The 27,917-nt window shown below is 47.2% G+C and overlaps 1 protein-coding gene across 1 annotated transcript in view; it reads right to left on the reverse strand.

Annotated features, from left to right (window-relative positions):
- Positions 1 to 27,917, reverse strand: part of LOC140200588 (calcium/calmodulin-dependent protein kinase type II subunit alpha) — a 269,935-nt gene that overhangs the window by 35,286 nt on the left and 206,732 nt on the right. Inside the window, exons 6-8 of the mRNA XM_072264124.1 lie at positions 24,400 to 24,472; positions 9,715 to 9,817; positions 3,289 to 3,372 (exon numbers count right to left, since the gene is read on the reverse strand). Of these exons, the coding sequence (XP_072120225.1) occupies positions 3,289 to 3,372; positions 9,715 to 9,817; positions 24,400 to 24,472 (260 nt within the window). The remainder of the gene's footprint in view (positions 1 to 3,288; positions 3,373 to 9,714; positions 9,818 to 24,399; positions 24,473 to 27,917) is intronic.

Here is a 27,917-nt window from a genome sequence, read left to right on the forward strand (position 1 = left end):
TTTTAGACTGTGAAGAAGCAAATTGTGTGTGTGCAATGGATGTGCATTGGAGAATATCTGAACAAGCTGCATCACTGTCTGGCACAGAAACTGCACTATGGTGGACAGAAAGGCTCAACAGTGGGTAGACAACCATCACTGGACCAGCCTACCCACCATCAAGGACACATATACAAAGAGATGCTGGAAAAGAGTCAGTAACAACAATTATTTTGTTCTCCTTTACACTAGTGTTCTGGAAATGATATGAAACAATCTTGAATCTTGAATACTGTACTGCCAGCTCAGAGAAGACACCAGGGGGAGCTGGTCGTCCTATCGAAGCAGGGATCTCGCAGGTCTCTGGCACATATACAGGAGTAGAACTGGGCCATTCCACTCGACTATTCTATCGTGTGTCTCAACCAGAAACATCGACTCTTTATCCCTCTCCATAGATGCTGCCTGATCTGCTGAGTTCCTCCAGCATTTTGTGTATGTTTTATTCCATCACTATGTATTTTCTTCCTCAATTCTATTTTTCTGTCTTCTCCCCCTGGCTTTTAATCCCGTTTACCAAACAAGAATTTATCAACCTCTGCTTTAAATATGCCCAATATGCCCACAGCTGTCTGTGACAATGAATTCGCCAACCCTCTGGTTAGTGAAATTCCTCCTCATCTCTGTTCTGGAACCATAAAACACCACAATACAGAAACATCTAGTCCGTGCCAAATTATTATTCTGCCTAGTCCCATTGACCTGTACCTAGACCATAGCACTCAATAACCCTCCCATGCATGTACCGATCCACATTTCTCTTAACCTTCTCACTGCTGGAAACAGGAATTAAGAGCTTTTGATGGCTCTGGGCCTGTACTCATTGGAGTATACAAGAATGAGGGGGAATCTCATTTAAACCTACCGAATATTGAAAGGCCTACATATGGGGTGGATGTGGAGAGGCTGTTTCCTATAGTGGAAAGACTAGGACCAGAGGCCACAGCCTCAGAATAGAGGGATGTCCCTTTAGAACAGAGCCAAGGAGGAATTTCTTTGGCCAATGGGTGGTGAATCTGTGGAATTCATTGCCATGAACAGTGGTGGAGGCCAAGTCATTGGGTGTATTTTAAGTGCAGCTTGATAAGTTCTTGATTAGTCAGGGTGTCGAAGCTTATTGGGAGAAGGCAGGAGAATGGGGCTGAGAGGGATGATAAATCGGCCGTGATGGAATGGTGGAACAGACTCAATGGACCGAATGGATGACCTAATTCTGCTCCTATATCTTATGGTCTTATTACACCGCACTTTCCCTGTAACTATAACTCTCGATTCTGCAATCTGTTACTGTTTGCCCTTGTTCTATCTCAATGCACTGAGCAATGATCTGATCTGTATGAACAGTGTGCAAAACAAGCTCTTCACTGTATCTTGGTTCTTGTGACAATAATAAACGCAAAAACCCTGGAAAAATATGTACCCGCGTTGATGGAGTGCGGTCCATGTGCCAATCTCCTCTCTGTCAATAACATTGCCTCTGAACTTTGCCATCATCATTCCTATACTCACAGGTTTATTTCTAAAGCTGACCTTTGACATAGAAACATAGAACATAGGTGCAGGAGTAGGCCATTCAGCCCTTCGAGCCTACACTGCCGTTCAGTATGATCATGGCTGATCATCCAACTCAGAACCCTGTACCAGCCTTCCCTCCATACCCCCGATCCCTTTAGCCACAAGGGCCATATCTAACTCCCTCTTAAATATAGCCAATGAACTGGCCTCAACTGTTTCCTGTGGCAGAGAATTCCACAGATTCACCACTCTCTGTGTGAAGAAGTATTTCCTCATCTTGTTCCTAAAAGGCTTTCCCTTTATCCTCAAACTGTGACCCCTCGTCCTGGACTTCCCCAACATCGGGAACAATCTTCCTGCATCTAGCCTGTCTAATTCCTTTAGAATTTTATACGTTTCAGTAAGATCCCCCCTCAATCTTCTAAATTCCAGCGAGTATAAGCCTAGTTGATCCAGTCTTTCATCATATGAAAGTCCTGCCATCCCAGGAATCAATCTGGTGAACCTTCTTTGTACTCCCTCTATGGCAAGAATGTCTTTCCTCAGATTAGGGGACCAAAACTGCACACAATACTCCAGGTGTGGTCTCACCAAGGCCTTGTACAACTGCAGTAGTACCTCCCTGCTCCTGTACTCGAATCCTCTTGCTATAAATGCCAGCATACCATTCGCCTTTTTCACCGCCTGCTGTACCTGCATGCCCATTTTCAATGACTGGTGTACAATGACACCCAGGTCTCGTTGCACCTCCCCTTTTCCTAATCGGCCACCATTCAGATAATAACCTGTTTTCCTGTTCTTGCCACCAAAGTGGATAACCTCACATTTATCCACATTAAATTGTATCTGCCATGAATTTGCCCACTCACCCAACCTATCCAAGTCACCCTGCATCCTCTTAGCATCCTCCTCACAGCCTACACTGCCGCTCAGCTTCGTGTCATCTGCAAACTTGGAGATGCTGCATTTAATTCCCTTGTCTAAGGCATTAATATATATTGTGTTGACAGGGCAATGCTCCCTCTGTATGATCCCTGAGCCAAGAATTCTCTGAATCAAGGCATGAACCCAGGTTGCTGACTGAGAGCTTGCAAGATGGCTGACTGGGGAGCTTGCAAAGCAAGGAACACCCAGTCCCTGATCACCTCTTGGGTCCCAACACTGTCACCCTTGAGATGTCGGTTCCATGAAAACACTCTCAGACTACACAGGCATGGTGAGGAGCACACAAATATTGTTCTGTTCCTGTCAGATAGAATAATACATGTGGCACCCTTATAGGAGGCACAGGAGTCTCAGGACACACCCCACCGGATTCAGGAACAGTTACTACCCCTCAACTATCAGGCTCTTGAACCAGAGAGATAACTTCACTCAGCCCGTCACTGAACTGTTCCCACAACCTGTGGACCTACTTTCAAGGTCTCTTCATCATGTTCCTGATATTTATTGTTTATTTATTTATTATTTTGTTTCTTTTTTGTCTTTTTGTATTTGCTCAGTTTGTTGGCTTCTGCATATTAGTTGTTTGCCTGTCTGGTGAGAGGGTTTTCATTGATTCCATTGTGTTTCTTTGTCCTACAGTGAATGCCTGTAAGAAAATCAATCCCAGGTGACGTATGTGTACTTTTTACTTTGAAACTTTGAACTTTGAGCTGTCACAAGGTCCACTTCGCTCCATTGCCACACAAGGCTATCACCTTGGGAGGAACCAATCCCCAGTGATTTGCTTACCACAAGCCCACAGGTCCACAGGTTTAGCATAGGGATCCTTCCTCAAGACCTCAGGAGAGAGATACCCCGGAGTGCCGGCAAAGCCTAGGGAAAGAACAAAAGCAAGAGGGGTTACAATCGTACCAGAGGAGCGTTCAATAGTTTTACGATGGTACTGTGGAGAGCACTCCAACTGGTTGCATCGCCGTCTGGAATGGAGGAGCCGCTGCGCAGGATCAGAAGCTGCAGAAAGTTGAAACTCAGCCAGTTCCGTCATGGACACTGGCCTCCCCAGCCACTAGACCACCTTCAAAAGGCTGGCGTCCACTATTCAGAACCCACATCACCCAGGACATGCCCTCTTCTCATTGCTACTATCAAGGAGGAGGTACAGGAACCTGGAGACACACAGTCAACATTTCAGGAACAGCTTCTTCCCCTCCACCATCAGATTTCTGAATGGACAATGAATCCATGAACACTACCTCAATAGTTTTTCTTCCTTTTGCTCTTTTTTTGCGCTACCTATTTAATTTTAAAATATATATTTCTTACTGTAATTTATAGCTTTATATGCATTGCATTGTACTGCTGCCGAGAAACAACAAATTTCATGACTTATGATTCTGATTGGAATTCTGATTCAATTCCAGGATAGAAGCTGCCCTTGAACGTGGCACAGAACGTGCTCCTGATCCTCCTTTTTAAGACACGCCTTCCTCTGCTGCGTTCTCCTTTATAAGTTCTTTTTGTTGGTCTCCATTGTCCAGTGTACACAATATTCTGAGGGCTAGAGGTAGGATAAATGTAGGCAGGATTTTTCCACTAAGGTTGGGTGAGACTGCAACTAGACACCATGGGTTAAGGGTTAAAGCTGAAATATTTAAGGGGAACATGAGCGGAATTTTACTTCTACTTTACTTTATTGTCGCCAAACAATTGATACTAGAACGTACAATCATCACAGCGATATTTGATTCTGTGCTTCACACGCCCTGGATTACAAATATTAAAAATATTAAAAATAGTTAAAATTAGTAAGTATTAAAAATTTAAATTATAAATCATAAATAGAAAATAGAAAAATGGGAAGTAAGGTAGTGCAAAAAAACCGAGAGGCAGGTCCGAATATTTGGAGGGTACGGCCCAGATCTGGGTCAGGATCCGTTCAGCAGTCTTATCACAGTTGGAAAGAAGCTGTTCCCAAATCTGGCCGTACGAGTCTTCAAGCTCCTGAACCTTCTCCCAGAGGGAAGAGGGATGAAAAGTGTGTTGGCTGGGTGGGTCGTGTCCTTGATTATCCTGGCAGCACTGCTCCGACAGCGTGCAGTGTAAAGTGAGTCCAAGGATGGAAGATTGGTTTGTGTGATGAGCTGTGCCGTGTTCACGATCTTCTGCAGCTTCTTCCGGTCTTGGACAGGACAACTTCCATACCAGGTTGTGATACACCCTAGAAGAATGCTTTCTACGGTGCATCTATAAAAATTAGTGAGGGTTTTAGGGGACAGGTCAAATTTCTTTAGTTTTCTCAGGAAGTAAAGGCGTTGGTGGGCCTTCTTGGCAGTGGACTCTGCTTGGTTGGACCAAGTCAAGTCATTTGTGATATTGACCCCGAGGAACTTAAAGCTTTTGAGCTGTTCCACTTGCGCACCACCGATGTAAATTGGGTCGTGCGGTCCGCTACTCCTTCTGAAGTCAACAACCAATTCCTTCGTCTTGTTGACGTTGACGGTTATTATCTTCGCACCACGCCACCAGGTTCTTAATTTCCTCTCTGTACTCAAATTCATCATTACCCGAGATACGGCCTACAATTGTTGTGTCATCAGCAAACTTATATATTGAGTTTCTTCAGTCAGAGTGAGAGTGTGGAATGAGCTGCCAGCAGAAGTGGTGGGTGTGAGTTCGATTTCAACAATTAAGAGAAATTTGGATAGGTACATGGATGGGACGGGGATGGAGGGCTATGGTCTGGGATAGTTCCATGGGATTAGGCAAAATAATGGTTTGGCACGGATTAGACAGACCAAAGGGTCTCCTTCTGTGCTGTAGTGTTCTATGACTGTACCACTCTAAATGCCCGGGCACACTTTGCTATATTAAAGGTGCTATATAAATGAAAGTTGTTGCTGTGAGACAGCAGATGATAATGGTTACTTAAACAGCGATGGTGCATTTTCTGTCAGACATACACCACATTATCGACCCTGAGTACTTCACACAGAGTGCTGTGAGCAGTTTCCCAATGCAGTGAGAACTCTATTTGTGAATGATATAGACTACACTCACGATATCCATCTGCTTTCTTCAGCATCACAGAGTCAAAAAGGAGCTTTTGTCTTCACTGGGTCTGAACCCTAGGAACCCCACAAACTATCATCTCCTTCCTTTGTGGTCCTGATGAAGGGACTTGCCCAAAATGGTTGATGATTGGCACAAGGAGGGAGGAGAAGATGGCGGTGCGACGCAGTGTGCGCGGCCTCTCCGGTGAATGATATTGTGTTTGTAAGTAGGATGCCGTGCACAATTCTGATTTGATGGAGACAGACATGAGAAGTGCGGAGGAACATCTGGAACTTCTGAAATGCCTGGTTCGCTGCCGCTGCTACTGTGCGATCAAGAATCTCTGGAGGGGAAGGCCCCAGATCCTTGGCTTTGCCTGTTGCTGGCGGCCAGGGCTTGGGTTGAAGTGCTCGGCAGAGATGGTGCTCGGTGTCGGAGGGCTGGTCGGAGGCTCGAAGTATTCAGGTGGACTCGGAGTCAAACTGTGGTCGGGTGCTTCCAGGGTGCTGCATCGGCAAGTTTGCGGCACTGGAAGCTCATGGCAGGGAGAGTTTCTCCTTTCAACCGTCTGCGTGAGATGATAGGACTTTCGAGAGACTATGAGACTTTTTTTTTTACCGTGCCCATAGTCTGTTCTTCATCAAATTACGGTATTGCTTGCACTGTTGTAACTACATGTTATAATTATGTGGTTCTTGTCAGTTTTTCAGTCTTGGTCTGTCTTGTGTTCCTGTGATATCACACTGGAGGAACATTGTATCATTTTTTAATGCATGCATTACTAAATGACAATAAAAGATGACTGCGTGTCTTCATAATCTAATCTAAGAAAAAACATTGTGGGCCGAAAGGCCCGTACTGTGCTCTTCAGTTCTATACTCTATATTAGGTAAGGAAGTCAAAAGCAATGTGAGCATTCATTTCAACAAGACTAGTATGTAAGAGCAAGGATGTAACACTGAGGTTTTATAAGGCATTGGTCAGACCGCACTTGGGGTATTGTGAGCAGTTTTGGGCCCCTTTACCTAAGAAAGGATGTGCTGTCATTAGAGAGGGTCCAGAGGCGGTTCACATGAACGATCCCAGGAATGAAAGGGTTAACATATGAGGGGTGTTTGATGGCTCTGGGACTGTACTTGCTGGAGTGAAGAAGAATGAGGAGGGATCTCATTGTGAATGTGTGAAGATATTGTAAATGGACATTGAACCCATGGACACTATCTCGATTTTTTTTTATTTTTTGTTTTTGCTCTACTTTTTTAACTTAACTTTTTAATATACATATATTTACTGTAATTCAGTTTTTTTCTATATTTATCATGCATTGCATTGTATTGCTGCCGCAAAGTTAACAAATTTCATGACATTTGCTGGTGATATTGAACCTGATTCTGAAGCTTATTTAATATTGAGAGGCCTAGACAGAGTGGCTGTGAAGAGGATGTTTCCTATGGTGGGGGAGTCTAGGACCAGAGGACACAGATAGTGGCTGTGGAGAGGATGTTTCCTATAGTGGGGGAGTCTAGGACCAGAGGACACAGATAGAGTGGATGTGGAGAGGATGTTTCCTACAATGGGGAGTCTAGGATCAGAGGACACAGGTAGTGTGGCTGTGGAGAGGATGTTTCCTACAGTGGGGAGTCTAGGACCAGAGGACACAGATAGAGTGGATGTGGAGAGAATGTTTCCTATAGTGGGGGAGCCTAGGACCAGAGGACACAGCCTCAGAATAGAGGGATGCCCATTTAGAACAGAGATGAGGGGGAATTTCTTTAGCCAGACGGTAGTGAATCTGTGGAATTCATTGCCACGGATGGCTGTGGCAGTCAGGTGAATTGAGTATATTTAAAGTGGAGGTTGATAATTTCTTGATTAGTCAGGGTGTCAAAGCTTATGGGGAAAAGGGAGAAGAATGGGGTTGAGACGGACAACAAGTCAGCCATGATGGAATGGTGGAGCAAGCTTGACGGGCTGGATGCCTAATTCGGCTCCTATATTTCATAGTCTTATGGTCTATGAAGGCAAGTTAGTAAGATTTTTATAAATGACTTGGATGAGGAAGTGGGACGGTGGTCAGTAGGTTTGTAGATGACACGAAGGCTGTGGAAAGTGTAGAAACTTGTTGCAGGTGACAACGGGATATCAACAGGATGCAGAACTGGGCTGGGAAGAGGCCAATGGATTTCAGTCCAGAAAAGTGTGAAGTAATTCACTTTGGAAGGTTGGATTTCAAGCGAGAGTGCAGGATTAACTCCAGGAATCTTGGCAGTATGGAGGAACATAGGGATTTTAGGATCTGAGCCCATCAATCCCTCAAATCTGCAGTGCAAGTTGACAGGGTGGTTAAGGTGGCGTATGGTCTGTTGGCTTTCGTAGTCAGGAGAATGAGTTCAAGAGCTCTGAGGTAATGGTACTATAAGATATAGCAGCAGAATAAGGCCATTCAGCCCATTGAGTCTGCTCTGCCATTCCATCATGGCCGATCCCAGATCCCACTCAATCCCATACACCTGCCTTCTCACCATATCCTTTGATGCCCTGACCGATCAGGAAATGATCAACTTCTGCTTTGAATATACTCACAGACTTGGCCTCCACCACAGTCTGTGGCAGAGCATTCCACAGATTCACTACCCTCTGGCTAAAATAAATCCTCCTTACCTCTGTTCTAAAGAGTCACTCCTCAATTTTGGGGCTGTGCCCTCTAGTTCTGGATACCCCCACCATAGGAAACATTCTCTCCACATCTACCTTATCTAGTCCTTTCAACATTCGGTAGGTTTCAATGAGATCCCCATGCATTCTTCTAAATTCCAGTGAGTTCAGGCCCAAAGCTGCCAAACGCTCCTCATATGTTAACCCCTTCGTTCCCGGAATCATCCTCATGAACCTCCTCTGGACTCTGTCTTACAGCTCTATAAAACCCTGGTTAGATCACACTTGGAATATTGTGTTCAGTTCTGGTCACCTCATTAAAGGAGGGATGTGGAGACTTAGAGAGGGGGCAAAGGAGATTTACGAGGATGCTGCCAAGACTAGACCTCTCTATGAAAACAGGCTGAGTGGACTAGGGCTTTTCTCTTTAGACTGAAAGAGGGTGAGAGGTGACTTGATAGAGTGATTAGGTGATAAGAGAGATAGATAGATTGGAGAGTGGGGTGGACTTTTTCCCAGGGCAGAAGTGGCTGATCTGAGGAGATGGGGGAAAGGTTACTGCCAATCTATCCTCACATAATTTTATTGGAATTGCTTCGTAAAGGGCAGCCCGGTTGTGTGCTGGTTAGTGCAATGCTTTACGGCAATCAGTGGTTGGAGTTTGATTCCTGCTGCTGACTGTAAGGAGTCTGTACGTTCTCCCGGTGGCCGAGTGGGTTTGATTTAAAGATTTACGGGTTAGGGTTAGTGAGTTGTGGGCATGCATTGGCATAGATAGTGTGACAACACTTGCGGGCTGCCCCCAGTGCATTCCTCGCTGATTTGATGTGACGCAAATGATACATTTCACTGCATGTTTCGACGAATGTGTGACAAATAAAGCTAATCCTTTAATCTTTAAATCTTTAATTTTTGACCTGGAGTGATTTTGCAGATCATGTTGAGAGGTCTGTTGTCCAGCTGTAGGTTTAATTTCAACATTTAAGGGAAGTGTGGACAGGTGCGTGGATGAAGGAAGTATGGAGGGTTATGGTCTGGGTGTGGGTTGATGAGACTAGGCAGAATAACAGTTTGGCACAAACTAGATGGGCTGAAGGGACTCTCTCTGCGCTGTAGTACTCTATGACGGTTTCTGTGGATAGTCCAGCTGCATTCGTGGTCAGTAGTGACCCCAGTATGTTGATGGATGAGGAATTGCTGATGTAATGAATATCAAAAATACCAATGTTGTAAATATACAGGCATACTAGAACTAGAGGGCATTGGTTAATGGTGTCTCTGAGCAGAGAGATTTTGGGGTCCAAGTCATAGCTTCTTGAAAGTGGTTACTCAGGTTGATAGGGTGATGAAGAAGGCTTATGGAGAGCTTGCTTTTATTGGTTGAGGCATTGAGTTCAAAGGTCAGGAAGTTATGTCATCGCTTTTTAGAACTCTAGTTAAGCCTGTGCACAGTTCTGGTCACCCCACTGGAGGAAGGATGTTGAGGCCTGTGCCGTATTCTCAACTCACCAAACCAAGCCTGTTGGTCCCCTTCAACTTCAATGGCAAGGCCAAAGTCAGCGAGCTTCACGGCAGCCCCTTTGTTCTTGGAAGCAAGCAGCAAGTTCTCCGGCTGGAAGCAGAGGGGAAGACGTCAGATGAGTCAGCAGTCAGGAGAGGCTTCAGTGAAAACAACCACCTCACCCCTCCTGCCCAGAGGCGGGCAGACCAATATACCAGGGCAACACACTGAGTGCAGCAGCAGGTCAGGCAGCATCTACGGGGAGGAATAAACATTCAACATTTTGCTAGAACAGGCTGACTTTCCAGTGGCCACTCATCTGAATTTTACTTCCATTTCACATTCTGGCGGGTCCATGCACAGACTCCTTCTCTGCCTCTCTCAGGTTGGCAGAGCAACACCTCATAGACCTTAACCCGATGTCATGAACATCAATCTCTCCAACGTCCAGCAACATCTTCCTCATCCCCTTTCTCCCTTTTCCTATTCCGCATTTTGGCTCCACTCTCACCACTTTTCATCACCTGCCCATCACCTCCCTCTGGCTCCTCGCCTTCCTCCCTTTCTCCCATCGTCCACTCTCCTCGCCATCAGATTCCTTCCTCTTCAGCATATCACCTCCCAGTGTCTCACTTCATCCCCCACCCACTCACCCACCTTCCCCCTCACCTGGTCTCACCTATCACCTCCCAGTGTCTCACTTCATCCCCCCTCTCCCCCACCCACCCACCTTCCCCCTCACCTGGTCTCACCTATCACCTCCCAGTGTCTCACTTCATCCTCCCTCCCCCACCCACCCACCTTCCCCCTCACCTGGTCTCACCTATCACCTCCCAGTGTCTCACTTCATCCCCCTCCCCCACCCACCCACCTTCCCCCTCACCTGGTCTCACCTGTCACCTCCCAGTCTCTCACTTCATCCCTCTCCGCGCCCACCTTCTCCCTCACCTGGTCTCACCTATCACCTGCCAGCTTGTCCTCACCCCACCTTCTTGCTCTGGCTTCTGTCGCTTCCTTTCCAATCCTGATGAAGGATCTCGTCCTGAAACCATTAATGGTTGGCACAGCATTGTGGGGCGAAGGGCCTGTACTGTGCTGCATCAGGAATGCAAGTGCAATATTAGCATTAATTTCGAGAGGATTAGAATGTAAGAGCAAAGATGTAACGCCGAGGCTTTATGAAGCATTGGTCAGAGTGCACCTGGAGTATTGTGAGCATTGGGCCCCTTATCTAAGAAAGGATGTGTTGGCCTTGCAGAGGCTCCAGAGAAGGTTCATGAGAATAATCCTGAGAATGAAAGGGTTAGTGTATAAGAAGCTTTTGATGACTCAGGGCTTGTACTTGCTGGAGTTGAGAAGAATGACGGGGGATCTCAGTGAGCCCTGTCAAATATTAAAAAGCTAGATAGAGTGGATGTGGAGAGGACGTTTCCTATAGTGTGGAGTCTAGAACCAGAGGGCACAGCCTCAGAATAGAAGGACATCCCTTTAGAACAGAAATGAGGAGGAATTTATTTAGCCAGAAGATGGTGAGTATGTGGAATTCATTGCTATGGACGACCATGGAGACCAAGTCATTGGGTATATTTAAAGAGGAGGTTAATAGGTTCTTGTTAGTCAAGGCAACAAAGGTTATGGAGAGAAAGCAGGTTTGAGAGGGATAATAAATCAGCCACGATGGAAAGGTAGAGCAGAGTCAATGGGCCAAATGGCCTAATTCTGCTCCTGTGCCTCATGGTTTTATTTTCAGTATTCTGCATTCTACGCTCTATGTTAAACAGGGACAGACCTCCTTTCAGCCCACTATTTGCATTTCAATTAACATTGCTTCCACTTGATGTCTGACTAATCCTTTGTCTGTCACTGCTTTGCATAAAATTGCATGTCTGCCTGTTCAACCAGAGGTAACAACGACGTTCAATCACCTTTATTCTTGTCACCTGTACTTCCTTCTAGCCCAGCAACAAACCAGCGGCCATCTGCAAGCTGACACAGACTGCAGAAAGAGTCACGAGGTCACCTCCCTCCCCACCACTGAGAAAATCTACACGACACACTGCTTCAAGACAGCATCCGTCAGCAAGGGTCACCCCTACCTGGGCTATGCCCCCTTCTCGCAGTTCCTGCTGGGCTGGGCTTAGGCTCCACACCACCAGGTTCCAGAGTAGTCATAGAACTCCACAGTACTGAAGCAGGCCATTCAGTCCATCTAGTCTCTCCCGAACTGTTAATCTGCCTAGTCACATCGAACCGTACCCGGACCTCAGCCCCCCATTCCCTCCTATCCATGTACCTATCCAAACTTCCCTTAAATGTTGCAATCGAACCCACATCCACCACTACCACTGGCAGCTCGTTCCCCACACTCACCACCCTCTGAGTGAAGAAGATCCCCCCTCAGGTTCCCCTTAAACATTTCACCTTTCACCCTTAACCTATGACCTTTAGTTCTAGTTTCACTCAACATCAGTGCAAAAAGACTTCCTGTATATACCCTATGTATACCCCTCATAATTTTGTCTACCTCCATCAAATCTCCCCTCACTCTCCTACGCTCCAGGGATTAAAGTACTAACCTATTCAACCTTTTCCTATAAGTTTTCTCTGCACTCTCTCAATCAGAAGCCCAGCACCACCAATTCAGGAACAGCTGCTTTCCCACAACCGTCAGCTTCTTGCATAACACTAATCCCAACCCAACAACGTAACACTACAGACCACCTCCAGCACGATCATAGACTTGTCTCTGATCATTGCAGCTCTATAAAACCCTGGTTAGACCACACTTGGAGTATTGTGTTCAGTTCTGGACACCTCATAACAGAAAGAACGTGGAAGCTTTAGAGAGGGTGCAGAGATTTACCAGGATGCTGCCTGGATTAGAGAGCATGTTTAACAAGGATTGGTTGAGTGAGCTCGGGCTTTTCTATCTGGAGCGAAGGATGATGAGAGGTGACTTGATAAAGGTGTACAAGATGATGTGTCCTAGTCGAGTGGACAGCCAGAGACTGTTTCCCAGGGTACAAGAGGGTATAATTTGAACGTGATTGGATGGGGGTGTCAGAGGTAGGTTTTTTTTTTATTTAGAGAGTGGTGGGTGTGTGGAACACGCTGCCAGGGTTGGTGGTAGGGGCAGATACATTAGGGAGATTTAAGAGACTCTTTGACGCATGAATGAAAGAAATGCTATGTGGGAGAGAAGGGTTAGATAGAGCTTAGACTAGGTTAAAAATAGCATAATATTGTGGGCAGAAGGGCCTGTACTGTGCTGTATTGTTCTACGTCCTATGTATCTATTTTGCTCTAACGTCTGGTTGGTGAAGACCTATTCGGGTGAGAGGGCAGAAGTTTCTTTTCACACAGAGAGTGATGGGAGACTGGAACACGCTGCCAGGGTTGGTGCAAGAGAGGCTTTCAAGAGCTGCTAAATAGGCCCATGAATCTGCACGGAATAGAGGGACAATGGTAATGTGCAGGCTGAAGGGATTAGTTTAATTAGGTATCATTAGTTTAATTAGCTCAGAACAAAATTATGCGCTGTTTCTCTTCTATTTTCAATTGGCTGTCATCCTCAGTGGCTTTTTTCTGGTGGGCCGGAGAGAATTCCTAATGTCCATTGGCCTTTAGAGGAAGCCCATGACCCTTGACTCACTGCCCTTATTAATCTATTAAACGTTTGTCTTGTTCCACCAGAGATTCACCTTGTCACCTATTCCTCCCCAGCTCCAGGACACACACACACACACACACACACACACACACACACACACACTCTCTTTCTCTCACTCTCTCTCTTGCTCTCGCTCTCTCTTTTTCCCCTCTCCCACCTCCTCTCTCTCTTTTCCCCTTTCATATTCACACCCATCCCCACACATTCTTTCACACACATTCTCTCCTCTCTCATACATTCCCTCCCTCCCAACTTGGGGACAATGGACTCATCGGCTAATGGTATTGGCCCATGGTATAAAAAAGGTTGGGAACCTCTGGTCCAAACCTTTCTATCCATGTACCAGTTGTTGTGCCTTTTGAGCTTCCCTGTCTGTGTATCTCTCCAAACACCCTTTAACCTTTCCTATCTGTGTCCCTGTCCAAACACCCTTTAACCTTTCCTATCTGTGTACCTGTCCAAACACCCTTTAACCTTTCCTATCTGTGTACCTGTCCAAACACCCTTTAACCTTTCCTATCTGTGTACCTGTCCAAACACCCTTTAACCTTTCCTATCTGTGTAACTGTCCAAACACCTTTTAACCTTTCCTATCTGTGTACCTGTCCAAACACCCTTTAACCTTTCCTATCTGTGTCCCTGTCCAAACACCCTTTAACCTTTCCTATCTGTGTACCTGTCCAAACACCTTTTAACCATGGATAGAAAAGGTTTGGACCAGAGGTTCCTACTAAATCTCTTCCCCTCACCTTTAACCTGTGCCCCCTAGTTCTTGATTCCTAACCCTGGGAAGAAGAATTCACTTAAACGATGCCCCACATGAGTCTGTACACCCTTATAAGGTCACCCTTCAGTCTCCTACCTTTTCAACCTCTCTCCATAACTCAGTCCCTTCAGTCCCAACAGCATCCTAATAAATCAGCTTTGCATCTTTCTAGACTCTAGATTAGCTTGGCTCTGACTTTTTCTGCCCTTTCCTAACCACAAGAAGTGACCATAATATTTTAACCTGACAAAGGATCTCGGCCCGAAACGTCGACTGTACCTCTTCCAATAGATGCTGCCTGGCCTGCTGCGTTCACCAGCAATTTGTGTGTGTTGCATAATATCTTAGACACAGGAGTAGAATGAGGCCATTCGGCCCATCGACTCTGCGCCACGATTCCATCATGGCTGATTTGTTGTCCCTCTCACCCCATTCCCCTGCCTTCTCCCGGTAACGTTTGATAGCCTCACTAATCAATAACTTATCAGCCTCCACTTTAAATATATCCAATGACTTGGTCTCCACAGATGCTGTGGCAGTGAATTCCACAGATTCACTACTCTCTGGTGGGGAGATCAAAGTCAAAGTTCAATTTGTTATCAGAGTACATACATGTCACCACATACAACCCTGAGATTCTTTTTCTGCCAGCGTACTTAGCAAATCTATAGAACAGTAACTGTAAACAGGATCAATGAACAACAAACTGTGCAAATGCAAATATAAATAAATAGCAATAAATAACAAACATGAAATAACAAGATAAGAGTCCTTAAAGTGAGACCATTAGTTGTGGGAGCACCAGAAATAGAACAAGTGTAGTTATCCTCTTTTGTTCAAGAGCGTGATGGTTGAGGGGTCGTAACTGTTCTGGAACCTGGTGCTACGATTCCTGACCCTCTTGTACTTTCTACCCAATGACATGGCGCGAAAAGAGCATGGCCTGGGTGGTGAGGATCTTTGATGCCAAGGTTGTGGGTTCAAGTTTCACTTCAAGCAATCAGTCAGATTATCCCACATTCCCCCCAGATTCCACCTCGCACCCAGATACTGCAGAGCAATTAACCCATCAGGTAAATCGATGCATTGAGTGCAGGAGATGGGATGTAATGTTGAAGTTGTGAGGCCTAATTTGTATTATCAGGTGCAGGTTTGGTCACCAACCTATAGGAAAGATATCAATAAGATTGAAAGAATGTAGAGAAAATGTACAAGGATGTTGCCAGGACGTGGGGTTGAGAGAAAACAAATCAGCCATGATAGAAAATGGTGGAACAGACGCAATAGGCCAAATAGCCTAACTCTGCTCCGCTGTCTCATGGACTTGAGGACCTGCGTTATCGGGAAAGGTTGAACAGGTTCAGACTTTCTTCCCTGGAGCATGGGAGAATGAGGGGAGGTTTGACAGAGGTATACAAAATTATGAGGGGTATAGATAGGGTAAATGCAGGCTTCCTCACTGAGGCTGGGTGGGACAAGACTAGAAGTCCAGACTAGACTAGAACTGGGTTAGGGTTGAAAGGTGAAACGTTTAAGGGGAACCTGAAGGAAAACCTCTTCACTTAGAGGGTGGTGAGAGCTGCCCGTGGAAGCGGCTGATGTGGTAGTGTTTCAGTGCTGTAGCACTTTGTGAATCGCAACCTTGCCTACTGCACTTGGTGCTCTTGATGCAGCCTCTTCACACTGGGGAGACCAGGGCATCTTCTGCAAAGTATCCTTGCTCTTCCATTAAAGGTCATCCTGAACTCCCATTTAACTCCCCTCCCCATTCCCACACTGACCCGACTGTCTTCGGCCTCCTCCACTGCCAAACACCAACCAGAGGGACAGCTCCTGGATCATCTACAACCCAGCAGGGATGGCATGGTAGCATAATGATCAGCACAATGTTATTACTGTGCCCACAATCCCGGGTTCCATTCCCGTTGCAGTCTGTGTGCCCACAATCCCGGGTACCAGTCCCGTTACAGTCTGTGTGCCCACAATCCCGGGTTCCAGTCCCTTTACAGTCTGTGTGCCCACAATCCCGGGTTCCAGTCCCTTTACAGTCTGTGTGAGTCTGTGTGCCCACAATCCTGGGTTCCAGTCCCGTTACAGTCTGTGTGCCCACAATCCCGGGTTCCATTCCCGTTGCAGTCTGTGTGCCCACAACCCCGGTTCCAGTCCCGTTACAGTCTGTGTGCCCACAACCCCGGGTTCCAGTCCCGTTACAGTCTGTGTGAGTCTGTGTGCCCACAACCCCAGGTTCCATTCCTGTTACAGTCTGTGTGAGTCTGTGTGCCCACAACCCCGGGTTCCATTCCCGTTGCAGTCTGTGTGCCCACAACCCCGGGTTCCATTCCCGTTACGGTCTGTGTGAGTCTGTGTGCCCACAACCCCGGGTTCCAGTCCCTTTACAGTCTGTGTGAGTCTGTGTGCCCACAATCCTGGGTTCCAGTCCCGTTACAGTCTGTGTGCCCACAATCCCGGGTTCCATTCCCGTTACAGTCTGTGTGCCCACAATCCCGGGTTCCAGTCCCTTTACAGTCTGTGTGCCCACAATCCCGGGTTCCAGTCCCTTTACAGTCTGTGTGCCCACAATCCCGGGTTCCAGTCCCGTTACAGTCTGTGTGAGTCTGTGTGCCCACAATCCCGGGTTCCAGTCCCTTTACAGTCTGTGTGAGTCTGTGTGCCCACAATCCTGGGTTCCAGTCCCGTTACAGTCTGTGTGCCCACAATCCCGGGTTCCATTCCCGTTGCAGTCTGTGTGCCCACAACCCCGGTTCCAGTCCCGTTACAGTCTGTGTGCCCACAACCCCGGGTTCCAGTCCCGTTACAGTCTGTGTGAGTCTGTGTGCCCACAACCCCGGGTTCCATTCCCGTTACGGTCTGTGTGAGTCTGTGTGCCCACAACCCCGGGTTCCAGTCCCTTTACAGTCTGTGTGAGTCTGTGTGCCCACAATCCTGGGTTCCAGTCCCGTTACAGTCTGTGTGCCCACAATCCCGGGTTCCATTCCCGTTACAGTCTGTGTGCCCACAACCCCAGGTTCCATTCCTGTTACAGTCTGTGTGAGTCTGTGTGCCCACAACCCCGGGTTCCATTCCCGTTACGGTCTGTGTGAGTCTGTGTGCCCACAACCCCGGGTTCCAGTCCCTTTACAGTCTGTGTGAGTCTGTGTGCCCACAATCCTGGGTTCCAGTCCCATTACAGTCTGTGTGCCCACAATCCCGGGTTCCATTCCCGTTACGGTCTGTGTGAGTCTGTGTGCCCACAACCCCGGTTCCAGTCCCGTTACAGTCTGTATGAGTCTGTGTGCCCACAACCCCGGTTCCATTCCCGTTACGGTCTGTGTGAGTCTTTGTGCCCACAATCCCGGTTCCATTCCCGTTACGGTCTGTGTGAGTCTTTGTGCCCACAATCCCGGTTCCATTCCCGTTACGGTCTGTGTGCCCACAACCCCGGGTTTCATTCCCGTTATAGTCTGTGTGAGACTGTGCGCCCACAACCCCGGGTTCCAGTCCCGTTACAGTCTGTATGAGTCTGTGTGCCCACAATCCTGGTTCCATTCCCGTTACGGTCTGTGTGAGTCTGTGTGCCCACAATCCCGGTTCCATTGCCGTTACGGTCTGTGTGAGTCTGTGTGCCCACAATCCCGGTTCCATTCCCGTTACGGTCTGTGTGAGTCTGTGTGCCCACAATCCCGGTTCCATTCCCGTTACGGTCTGTGTGAGTCTGTGTGCCCACAATCCCGGGTACCAGTCCCGTTACAGTCTGTGTGAGTCTGTGTGCCCACAATCCCGGGTTCCAGTCCCTTTACAGTCTGTGTGCCCACAATCCCGGGTTCCATTCCCGTTACGGTCTGTGTGAGTTCCAGTGGTTGTTTTTCACACACAGAGTGGAGTGCTCAGGAATGGATCTCTGCCTGCGGTGGCGGTAGAAGCAGATAAGATCAGGATACTTAAGAGAATCTGAGATAGGCACACGGATGATAGAAAAATGGAGAGCAACGTGGGAGGGAAGGGTTAGATTGATCTTGGAGCAGATTAAATGGTTGGAACAACATTGTGGGCCGAATGACCTGTATTGTGCTATAATATTTGTTCTATGTTCTCAATCATCCCACATCTTATCCCAACCATATTGTTTTGGGAAACCACATCCAATGCCCTGGATGTACCTGCAGTCCCCTGCGTGCGGTAATCATGACCAAAGAGACGGGTGGAAGAGTGGAACCTGCCGGAGGACGCTGCTTTCATGTTTGCGAAGTGCTGCTCGAATTTGGAGTGGGAGTATGCAAATACATAGTGCCTGCCAACCTCTTCCCACACAGCAGACATTGCCAAGAGTGGGCACCAGCTCCCCGAGCGCAGGAAGGCTGTACGGGTGATATCTGAAGGCTTCTGCTGAATTACTGCTCCAGTTAATCTGTGGGAGTCTGCACTCGGGGTGAAATCCAGTCTCTGCAAACCCTCAGACTTTCTACTTATAGGATCACGGAGAGAGCAGCAGGGATAACGGACCATCAGCCCAGGGCCTTCCTGCTGGTATCCACCCGGCTCATCCCAATTTCCTGAATTCAGCCCATCTTCCTCTAAACCCCACCCCTCCACGTACCTCGGGAACCCCGTCACGATCCACTGGCATGCATTGTGAAACTTGTTTTGCAGCAACATTGCCTAAAACATTACTCTAAATTACAAAAAGAAATATATAAAAAGAACTGTGTGTCACCAAAAGAGAAAAATAGGCCAAGACCTTTCACCAGGACTGCAGGGGAAGGCAGACAATGCCAGAATAAGAAGGTGGGGGGAGGGAAGGAAGACCTGGGTGGGTGTGACAGACGGTGATGGGTGAGATCAGGTGGGTGGGTGTGACAGACGGTGATGGGTAAGACCAGGTGGGTGGATGGGTTAGACAGACGGTGATGGGTGAGGCCAGGTGGGTGAGTGGGTGTGACAGACGGTGATGGGTGAGACCAGGTGGGTGGGTGTGACAGACGGTAGTGGGTGAGACCAGGTGGGTGTGACAGACGGTGATGGGTGAGACCAGGTGGGTGGGTGTGACAGACGGTGATGGGTAAGACCAGGTGGGTGGATGCGTTAGACAGACGGTGATGGGTGAGGCCAGGTGGGTGGGTGGGTTAGACAGACGGTGATGGGCGAGACCAGGTGGGTGGGTGGGTGGGTGTGACAGACGGTGGTGGGTGAGACCAGGTGGGTGTGACAGATGGCGATGGGTGAGACCAGGTGGGTGGGTGTGACAGACGGTGATGGGTAAGACCAGGTGGGTGGATGGGTTAGACAGACGGTGATGGGTGAGGCCAGGTGGGTGGGCGGGTTAGACAGACAGTGATGGCGAGACCAGGTGGGTGGGTGTGACAGACGGTGATGGGTGAGATCAGGTGGGTGGGTAGAATAGACCGTGATGGGTGAGGCCAGGTGGGTGGGCGGGTTAGACAGACAGTGATGGCGAGACCAGGTGGGTGGGTGTGACAGACGGTGATGGGTGAGACCAGGTGGGTGGGTGTGACAGACAGTGATGGGTGAGACCAGGTGGGTGGGTGGGTGGGTGTGACAGACGGTGATGGGTGAGATCAGGTGGGTGGGTAGAACAGACCGTGATGGGTGAGGCCAGGTGGGTGTGACAGACGGTGATGGGTGAGACCAGGTGGGTGGGTGTGACAGACGGTGATGGGTGAGACCAGGTGGGTGGGTGTGACAGACGGTGATGGGTGAGACCACGTGGGTGGGCGGGTTAGACAGACGGTGATGGGTGAGACCAGGTGGGTGGGTGTGACAGACGGTGATGGGTGAGACCAGATGGTCCAGTGAACCAATGCTGAATTCAGCTAAAATAAATCAACCCCCCATTCTCTCCCTATATAACCAGGCAGTCCCTTACATTATAAGACGTAGTGGCAGAATTTGGCTATTCAGCCCATCAAGTCTGTTCTGCCATTCCATCATGGCTGATTTATAATCCCTCTCAACTCCATTATTCCTGCCTTCTCCCCATAACCTTTGACTTCCCTGATTAATCAAGAATCTATCGACCTCCACTTTAAATATACACAATGACTTGGCCACCACAGCCATGTGTGACAATGAATTCCACAGATTCACTATCCTCTGACTAAAGCAATTCCTCCACATCTCTGTTCTAGATAGATGTCCCTCTGTTCTGAGGCTGTGCCCCCTAGTCTTAGACTCCCTCAGTACAGGAAGCATCTGCCCCACATCCACCCTGTTGAGACCTTTTAATATTCAATAGGCTTCAATGGGATCCACCCTCATTGTTCTAAATTCCAGCAAGTACAGGCCAGAAGGTCTTACCCAATCTCCTCATGTTAATTGAAACTGCTTCTCCAATCCAGATCACAACTCAAATCCGGATCGGATTGGAAATTGGGCAGAGCATTGGCAGATGGAATTTATAAAGATGAAGAGTAGTTTTCTGTGTCACATGTACATTGAAACATACAGTTAAATGTATCGTTTGTGTCTACGAGTATGTGGGGGCAGCCCGCAAGTGTTGCCATTTTGCTGGCGTCAACATAGCACATAGAACACTGTAGCACAGTACGGGTCCTTTGGCCCACAGTGATGTGCCAGCCTTTTAACCTGCTCCAAGATAAATCAAACCCTTTCCTCCCACAGAGCCCTCTGTCTTTCTGTCATCCAGGTGTCTAAGAGTCTCTTAAATGTCCCTAATGTACCTGCCTCTACCACGACCCCTGGCAGGGAGTTCCACACACTCACCCACCATCTACTTTGACATCCCCCCACCCCCCCAAACCCTCCTCCAATCACCTTTATTTTCACCCTGGGAAAAAGTCTCTGGCTGCCTACTCGGTCTGTGCCTCTTATCATCTTGTACGCCTCTACCAAGTCACCTCTCATTTTCCTTCACTCCAAAGAGAAAAGCTCACTCAACCTATCGTCATAAGACATGCCCTCTAAGCCAGGTGGCATCCTGGTAAATCTCCTCTGCACCCTCTTGAAAGTTAAAGAAGAAACATCCTCTTCTCCATCTCTAGCCCTTCTGCAGATCCCCTTCACTCCGAGTTATCTAGGTTCTCACCTTCCCAATGCTGAAAACTACAGAAAAGAAACGAGCCCTTCAGCCCACCTTGTCTATGCCAAATCATTAAAACTGCCTAGTCGCATCAACCTGCTCTCCATTCGCCTCCCATCCAAGTACCAACCCAAGTTTCTCTTAAACTTTGAAAATGAAATCACCTCCACCAATTGTGCTGACAGCTCATTCCACACTCTCACTAACATCTGAATGAAATAGTTTCCCCTTATGTTCCCCTTAAACATTTCACCCTTCACCCTTAGCCCAAGACTTCTAGTTGTAGTCTCACCCAACCTCAGTGAAAAAAGCCTGCTTGCATCTACCCTATCTATAACCCTCATAATTTTGTATACCCCTATCAAACTCCCCTCAGTTTTCTATGTTCCAGGGAATAAAGTTCTAACCTATTCAGACTTATAAATCAGGTCCTCCAGTCCCAGCAACGTCCTTATGTTTTTTTTTGTACTGTTTCAATCTTATTTACATCTTCCCTGTAGGTAGGTGACCAAAACTGCACATAATATTCCAAATTAGACCTCACCAATGTCTTACACAACTTCAGCATAACATTTCATCTCCTGTACTCTCCAACCAATAGTCCATCTCTTCTATCAGAATGCCACACGACAAAATTATGAGGGGTATGTCTGTCTGTTTAGTTACCATATCCGATACGGACTTTAGTGACCATGGTTTTCCATATAGATCTATCCCTCGTTTTTTGGATGACTTCCATTTCCTCGATGTGTAGCCACCTGGCTATGCTTTTGATGTACATAAGCCGAGGTCTTCCTCTGGGTTTGCTCCCCTCAATCTTTCCAGAGAGTATGAGTTTTTCTAGTTCATCTTTCCGCATGATGTGTCCTAGGAATCTGAGTTGTCTTTCTCTTATTGTTGGTATGAGTGATCGAACTGCTTGGGTTCTTCTGAGAACTTCTTCATTTGATATATGTGTGGTCCGTGATATTTTTAACATTCTCCTGTAGAATCATAATTCAGCTGCTTCTAGTCTCTTTTCCATTGCTGGGGAAATGGTCCAGCATTCACTTCCATAAGTCAGGATAGAATAAATGTAGCACTGCAGTATTCTGTTTTTAGTGTACGTGCTCATCTTTCTGTCTGTTAATATGCTCTTCATTTTTTGGAAAGCTTCTTTCGCCATTGCTGTTCTGTATTTGATATCTGTGTCACGCCTGCCATCACTTGTTATTAGGCTGTCAAGATATTTGAATTTGTTGACCTGTTTGATATTTGTATTTCTGATCTTGATCACACATTGCGGGATGTTTGTCTTTCTGGAGATGACCATGCTTTCTGTCTTCTTGGTGTTGATTGAGAGGCCTCTGCAATTACTTTCTGCTGCCACTATAGTGAGTAGTTCTTGAAGTTTTGTTTCTGAGTCAGCTATTAGTACGATGTTATTTATATTATTTATATTGTGAGTCCTTTGATGTCTTTGATACCTCTCAAGATATTTACACTATACAGGTTGAATAAGTCTGGTGAAAAGACACAACCTTGCCTGACTCCTCTCATGATATTCACATACTCACTTACTTCTCCTTCTATTCTGATGGGGTATAGATAGGGTAAATTCTATACCCCAGGAAGGGGGCAGAAGATGGCAGCGCTACCGCAGCACGCGCGGCCGCTTTGGTGAATGATATCTGTAATCTGTCAAGTAGGGTACCGTGCATAATTCCGATTTGATGGAGACGGACGTGAGAGCATGGAGGAACATCCGGAAAACTTCTGAAATGCCCGCTTCGCTGCCGCTGCTACTGTGTGGTAACCGGAATCTCCGGAGCTGAAGGCCCCGAAATCCTCCGCTTTGCTTGTTTCAGCAGCCAGGGAGAGGTCGAAGGCGCTTGGCAGAGGATGGCACTCGGGAGGCTGTATTGGAGAGGTTGGTCGGAGGCTCGAAGTTTTCGGACGGATGGACTCTGTGTCGGCTGTGGTCGGCTGCTTCCAAGGCATCGGCAAGTTGACGGTGCCTGGAGGTTTATGGTAGGGAGTTTCTCCCTTTTGCCGCCTGCTATCAGGGGGCTCGGGAGTCGATCGACTCGGGGACTTTGAGACTTTTTTTTACCGTGCCCATGGTTTGTTCTTCATCAAACTATGGTATTGTTTTGCACTGCTGTAACTATATGTTATAATTATGTGGTTCTGTCAGTGTTGGTCTTTGGTTTGTCCTGTTTTCTGTGATATCACTCTGGAGAAACATTGTATCATTTCTTAATGCATGTATGCATTTCTAAATGACAATAAAAGAGGACTGAGTGTTCTCATAATCTAATCTAAACTAATTTAAACAGGCTTTTTCCACTGAAGTTGGGTGAAACTAGAGGTAGAGGTCATAAGATAAGACCATAAGACAAAGGAGCAGAGTTAGGCTATTCAGCCCATCAAGTCTGCTTCACCATTTCATCACGGCTGATTTATTATCCCTCTCAACACCACAGCCCTGCCTGCTCCCTGTAACCTTTGATGCCCTGACTAATCTAGAACCTATCAACCTCTGCTTTAAATATACCCAATGAAATCCTCCACAGATGTCTCTGGCAATGAATTCCACAGATTCACCTCCCTCTGGGTAAAGAAATTCCTTCTCATCTCTGTTCTAAATGGACGTCCTTCTATTCAGAGTTTAAAGGTGAAAGAATGGAGATTTGATAGAGGTATACAAAATTATGAGGCATATAGGTAGGGTAAATGAAGGCTTGTTGAGACTGAGGTCGGTTGAGCCTACAACTAGAGGTCATGGGGTAAGGGTGAAAAGTGAAATGTTTAAGGGGGAACATTAGGGTGATCCTCTTCACTCAGAGGGTGGGAGAGTGAGGAACCAGCTGCCAGCACAAGTGGTAGATACAGATTTCATTGCAACGTTTAGGAGAAGTTTTGGATAGGTACATCGATGGGAGGAGTATGGAGGACAATGTTGGTGCAGGCCAATAGGACCAGGCAGAATAACAGTTTAGCATGAACTAGATGGGCCGAAGGGCCTGTTTTCCTTTCGTGCTCTATGAGTCTTTAACTCTATGAATCTGCGACCCTGCTAAAATCTGCCCTTAACCTCTCCTGGTCTGGGTGCAGCCCCTCTTCTCCTTCACCCCACAGCTCTCAGTCACTCCCCCTGCAAGTGCTTCCTTTGAGGCACCCATAAACTCTGTATGGCTTGGTCCTCAGGTGAGGAAGCTTACCTTGAGATCTCGATGCACAATGCCCATCTGATGACAGTGAAGGACCGCCTCGAGGATCTGCTGGATACAGTGACTGCAAAACAAAGATCCAGGAAGAAAGACTCATTGGACGACCTTTTGCGAAGTGTAGCAAGTATTAGCTTGGGTGCTGGGAAACCACTATCGGAACTGGTTTATTATTGTCACATACACCAAGACACAGTGTAAAGTTTTTGTTTAGCAACCCAGAGAGATCATTTCATACGTAAGTACACCAGGGTAGTAAAAAGAAAACAGAATGCCAGAATAAAGTGTTACAGTTCCAGAGAGAGAACAGTGCAGAATAAAGTGTCGCAGTTCCAGAGAGAGAACAGTGCAGAATAAAGTGTTACAGTTCCAGAGAAAGTGCGGTGCAGAATAAAGTGTTACAGTTCCAGGGAGAGTGCAGTTCAGAATAAAGTGTTACAGTTCCAGGGAGAGTGCAGTTCAGAATAAAGTGTTACAGTTCCAGAGAGAGAACAGTGCAGAATAAAGTGTCACAGTTCCAGAGAGAGTGCAGTTCAGAATAAAGTGTCACAGTTCCAGAGGGAGTGCAGTGCAGAATAAAGTGTTACAGTTCCAGAGAGAGTGCAGTGCAGGCAGACAATAAGAAACAAGAGCCACAACAAGGTAGATTGTGAGGACAAGAGTTCATCTTTGTATTCTTGATCAAGAGTAATTATTCTGTCACCAGAACTGAAGGTCAAATCACAAAGATTTGGAATAGGTTTTGGTTTATGATTGTCACATGTACAGAGATCAAATGAAACACTTCTGTTTGCAAGGCATTCAGACAGATCATGCTGTGGTGTTAAAGTTACTGGGATAGTGCTGTGCAATATCCTCCCCTCCATGGACTCTGTCTACACTTCTCACTGCCTCAGTACAGCAGTCAACATAATCAAAGACCCCCCCCACCCTGGACTTTCACTCTTCTCCCCTCTGCCATCGGGCAGAAGATACAAAAGCCTGAAAGTACGTCCCACTAGTTTCTGTCCCACTGCTACAGACTGATGAATGGTCCCATGGTACGATAAGATAGACTCTTGACCTCACAATCTACTTCGTCATGATCTTGAGTAACACACACTGGAGGAACTCAGCAGGTCAGGCAGCGTGTGTGGACGGGAATATACAGTCGACATTTCGGGACAAAGACCTTCTTCAGGACTGGAAAAGAAGGGGAAGATGCCAGATTAAAAAGGTAGGGGAAAGGAGAAGGAGGATAGCGGGAAGGTAGTTGGTTAAGCCAGGTGGGTAGAAAAGATAAAGGGCTGGAGGGGATGGAATCTGATAGGAGAGGAGTGGATCGTAGGAGAAAGGGAAGGAAGAGGGGGCCCAAGGGGAGGTGAGGGGCAGGTGAGAAGAGGCCAGAGTGGAGAATAGAAAAAGAGGAAAGGGGGAGGAAATTTTTTTTAACGGGAAGGAGATATCGATTTTCTTGCCATCAGGTTGGGGGCTACCCAGACAGAATATAAGGTGTTGCTCCTTATCTTGGCACAAGAGGAGGCCATGGACTGGCATGTTGGAACAGGAATGGGAATGGGAACTAAAATGTTTGGCCACCAGGAAGTTCTGATTTTGGTGGATGGAGCAGAGGTGCTTGATGAAGCGGTGCCCTGATTTACAATGGGTCTCACCAGCGTAGAGGAGGCAGCATTGGGAGCACCAGGTGGACAGAGCCCATGGAGGGGCAGCTGGCTTGGCTGGTATCTCTCAAAGTGCCAGGCAGCATAGAGGGAGAAAATGTGATCACAGCAGCCCTCAGCACAATTCTTTCCTCAAACTGGTGCCAACTGCTGGCTTGGCCACAGTTGGGAGAATTTGTCCAGTTATTGGCCTGAGCTTTTTCGGAGGTTCTCAGGATCATAGAACATTAAATGCTGCTTTGGTTGCCCAGCCGTGGGAAGGATGTGATAATGTTCACAATGATGTTACTGGGCCTGGATGGCTTGGGTTATACAAAGAGACGGGATAGGCTGGGACTGTTTTACTCGGAGCGAGGGAGGCTTAGGGATATTTATTTATTTAGTGATGCAGGCCCTTCTTGCTCTTTGAGCCGTGCTGCCCAGCAACCCCCGACGTACCCTCAGCCTAATCACGGGACAATTTACAATGACCAATTAACCTACCAACTGGTACGTCTTTGAACCGTGGAAGGAAACTGGAGCTCTCGGGGTCAGCCCGTGCATTCCACGTGGAGAACATACAAACTTTCTCACAGAGGACGCCAGGTTTGAATTCCGAACTCCGATACCCTGAGCTGTAATAGAATCGCGCTAACCCCTTACGTTACCATAGCGCTTTCCGTAAGGGTGACCTTATAGGCATTTATAAAATCAAAAGGGGCATGGATAAGATGACAGATCACAGTCTTTTCCTCAGGGTAGGGAAGTCTGAAAGCAGAGGGCACTGGTTTAATGTGAGAGGGGAAAGATTTGAAAGGGACATGAGGGGTAACTTTTTCCACACGGAGGGTTGGTCAGTACACGGAACAAGCTGAGAGGGGAAGTGGTAAGGGTGGGTACAATTACAATGTTTAGAAGATGTTTGGACAGCTACACAGGTAAGAAAGGTTTAGAGGGATATTGGGGAAACATCGACAATGGGCCTAGTTTTGATGGACATCTTGATCGGTATGGACAAGATGAGCCAAAAGACCTGATTCCATGCAGTATAACTTAGTGATTCTATGAACAGTTTATTTATTCTGGCCCAATTTATTTACTTACACAGCATGGTAACAGGGTCTTTGGACCCAATGAGTTTGCGCTGCGCAATTACAGCCACGTGATCAATTAACCTATTAACCTGTTCGACCTTGGAATGTGGGAGGAAGCTGGAGCACCCGGAAGAAACCCACATGGTCACGGGGAGAATGTACAAACTCCTTACAGATAGTGATGGGAATCGAACCCGGGTCGCTGGTACTGTAAAGCATTACACTACCTGTTATGCCACGTATCCGGCCCCGACATAACAGCCACAACTCACTAACTCCTAACCCATATGTCTTTGGAGGGTGGGAGGAACCCAGAACATCAGGAGTAAAACCTCGCAGGGAAAGCGTACACAATGGACAGTTCTAAGTAGGCAATGGAGAAGTCACAACTTTTCTTCTTGGAGCCAAGAAGGTTAAGGGAGAGTTAATGGAGGCATTTAGAATCATGGAGGGGTTTTGATGAGGTAAATGCGGAGAACCTGCTCCTGACGAGAGCAGATAGGTGCCCAGAGGTCACAGAGTGATGGTGCACCAGCAGGGATAGTAGCAGCTTATAAACATGACTCTAGTTAGGTCGCATCTGAATACAGTTCTGGTCACTCCACTACAGGAAGGATGTCGAAGCTTCGGAGAGGGTGCAGAAGAGGTTCACCGGGATGCTGCCTCGTTTAGAGGGCATGTGCTATAACGAGAGGTTGGACAAACTTGGGTTGTTTCCTATGGCGTCGTGGAGGCTGAGGGGAGATCTGAGAGAGGTTTATAAGAACTTGAGAGGCAT

The sequence above is a fragment of the Mobula birostris genome, chromosome 7 (assembly GCF_030028105.1).
Source record: "Mobula birostris isolate sMobBir1 chromosome 7, sMobBir1.hap1, whole genome shotgun sequence".
NCBI lineage: Eukaryota > Metazoa > Chordata > Chondrichthyes > Myliobatiformes > Myliobatidae > Mobula > Mobula birostris.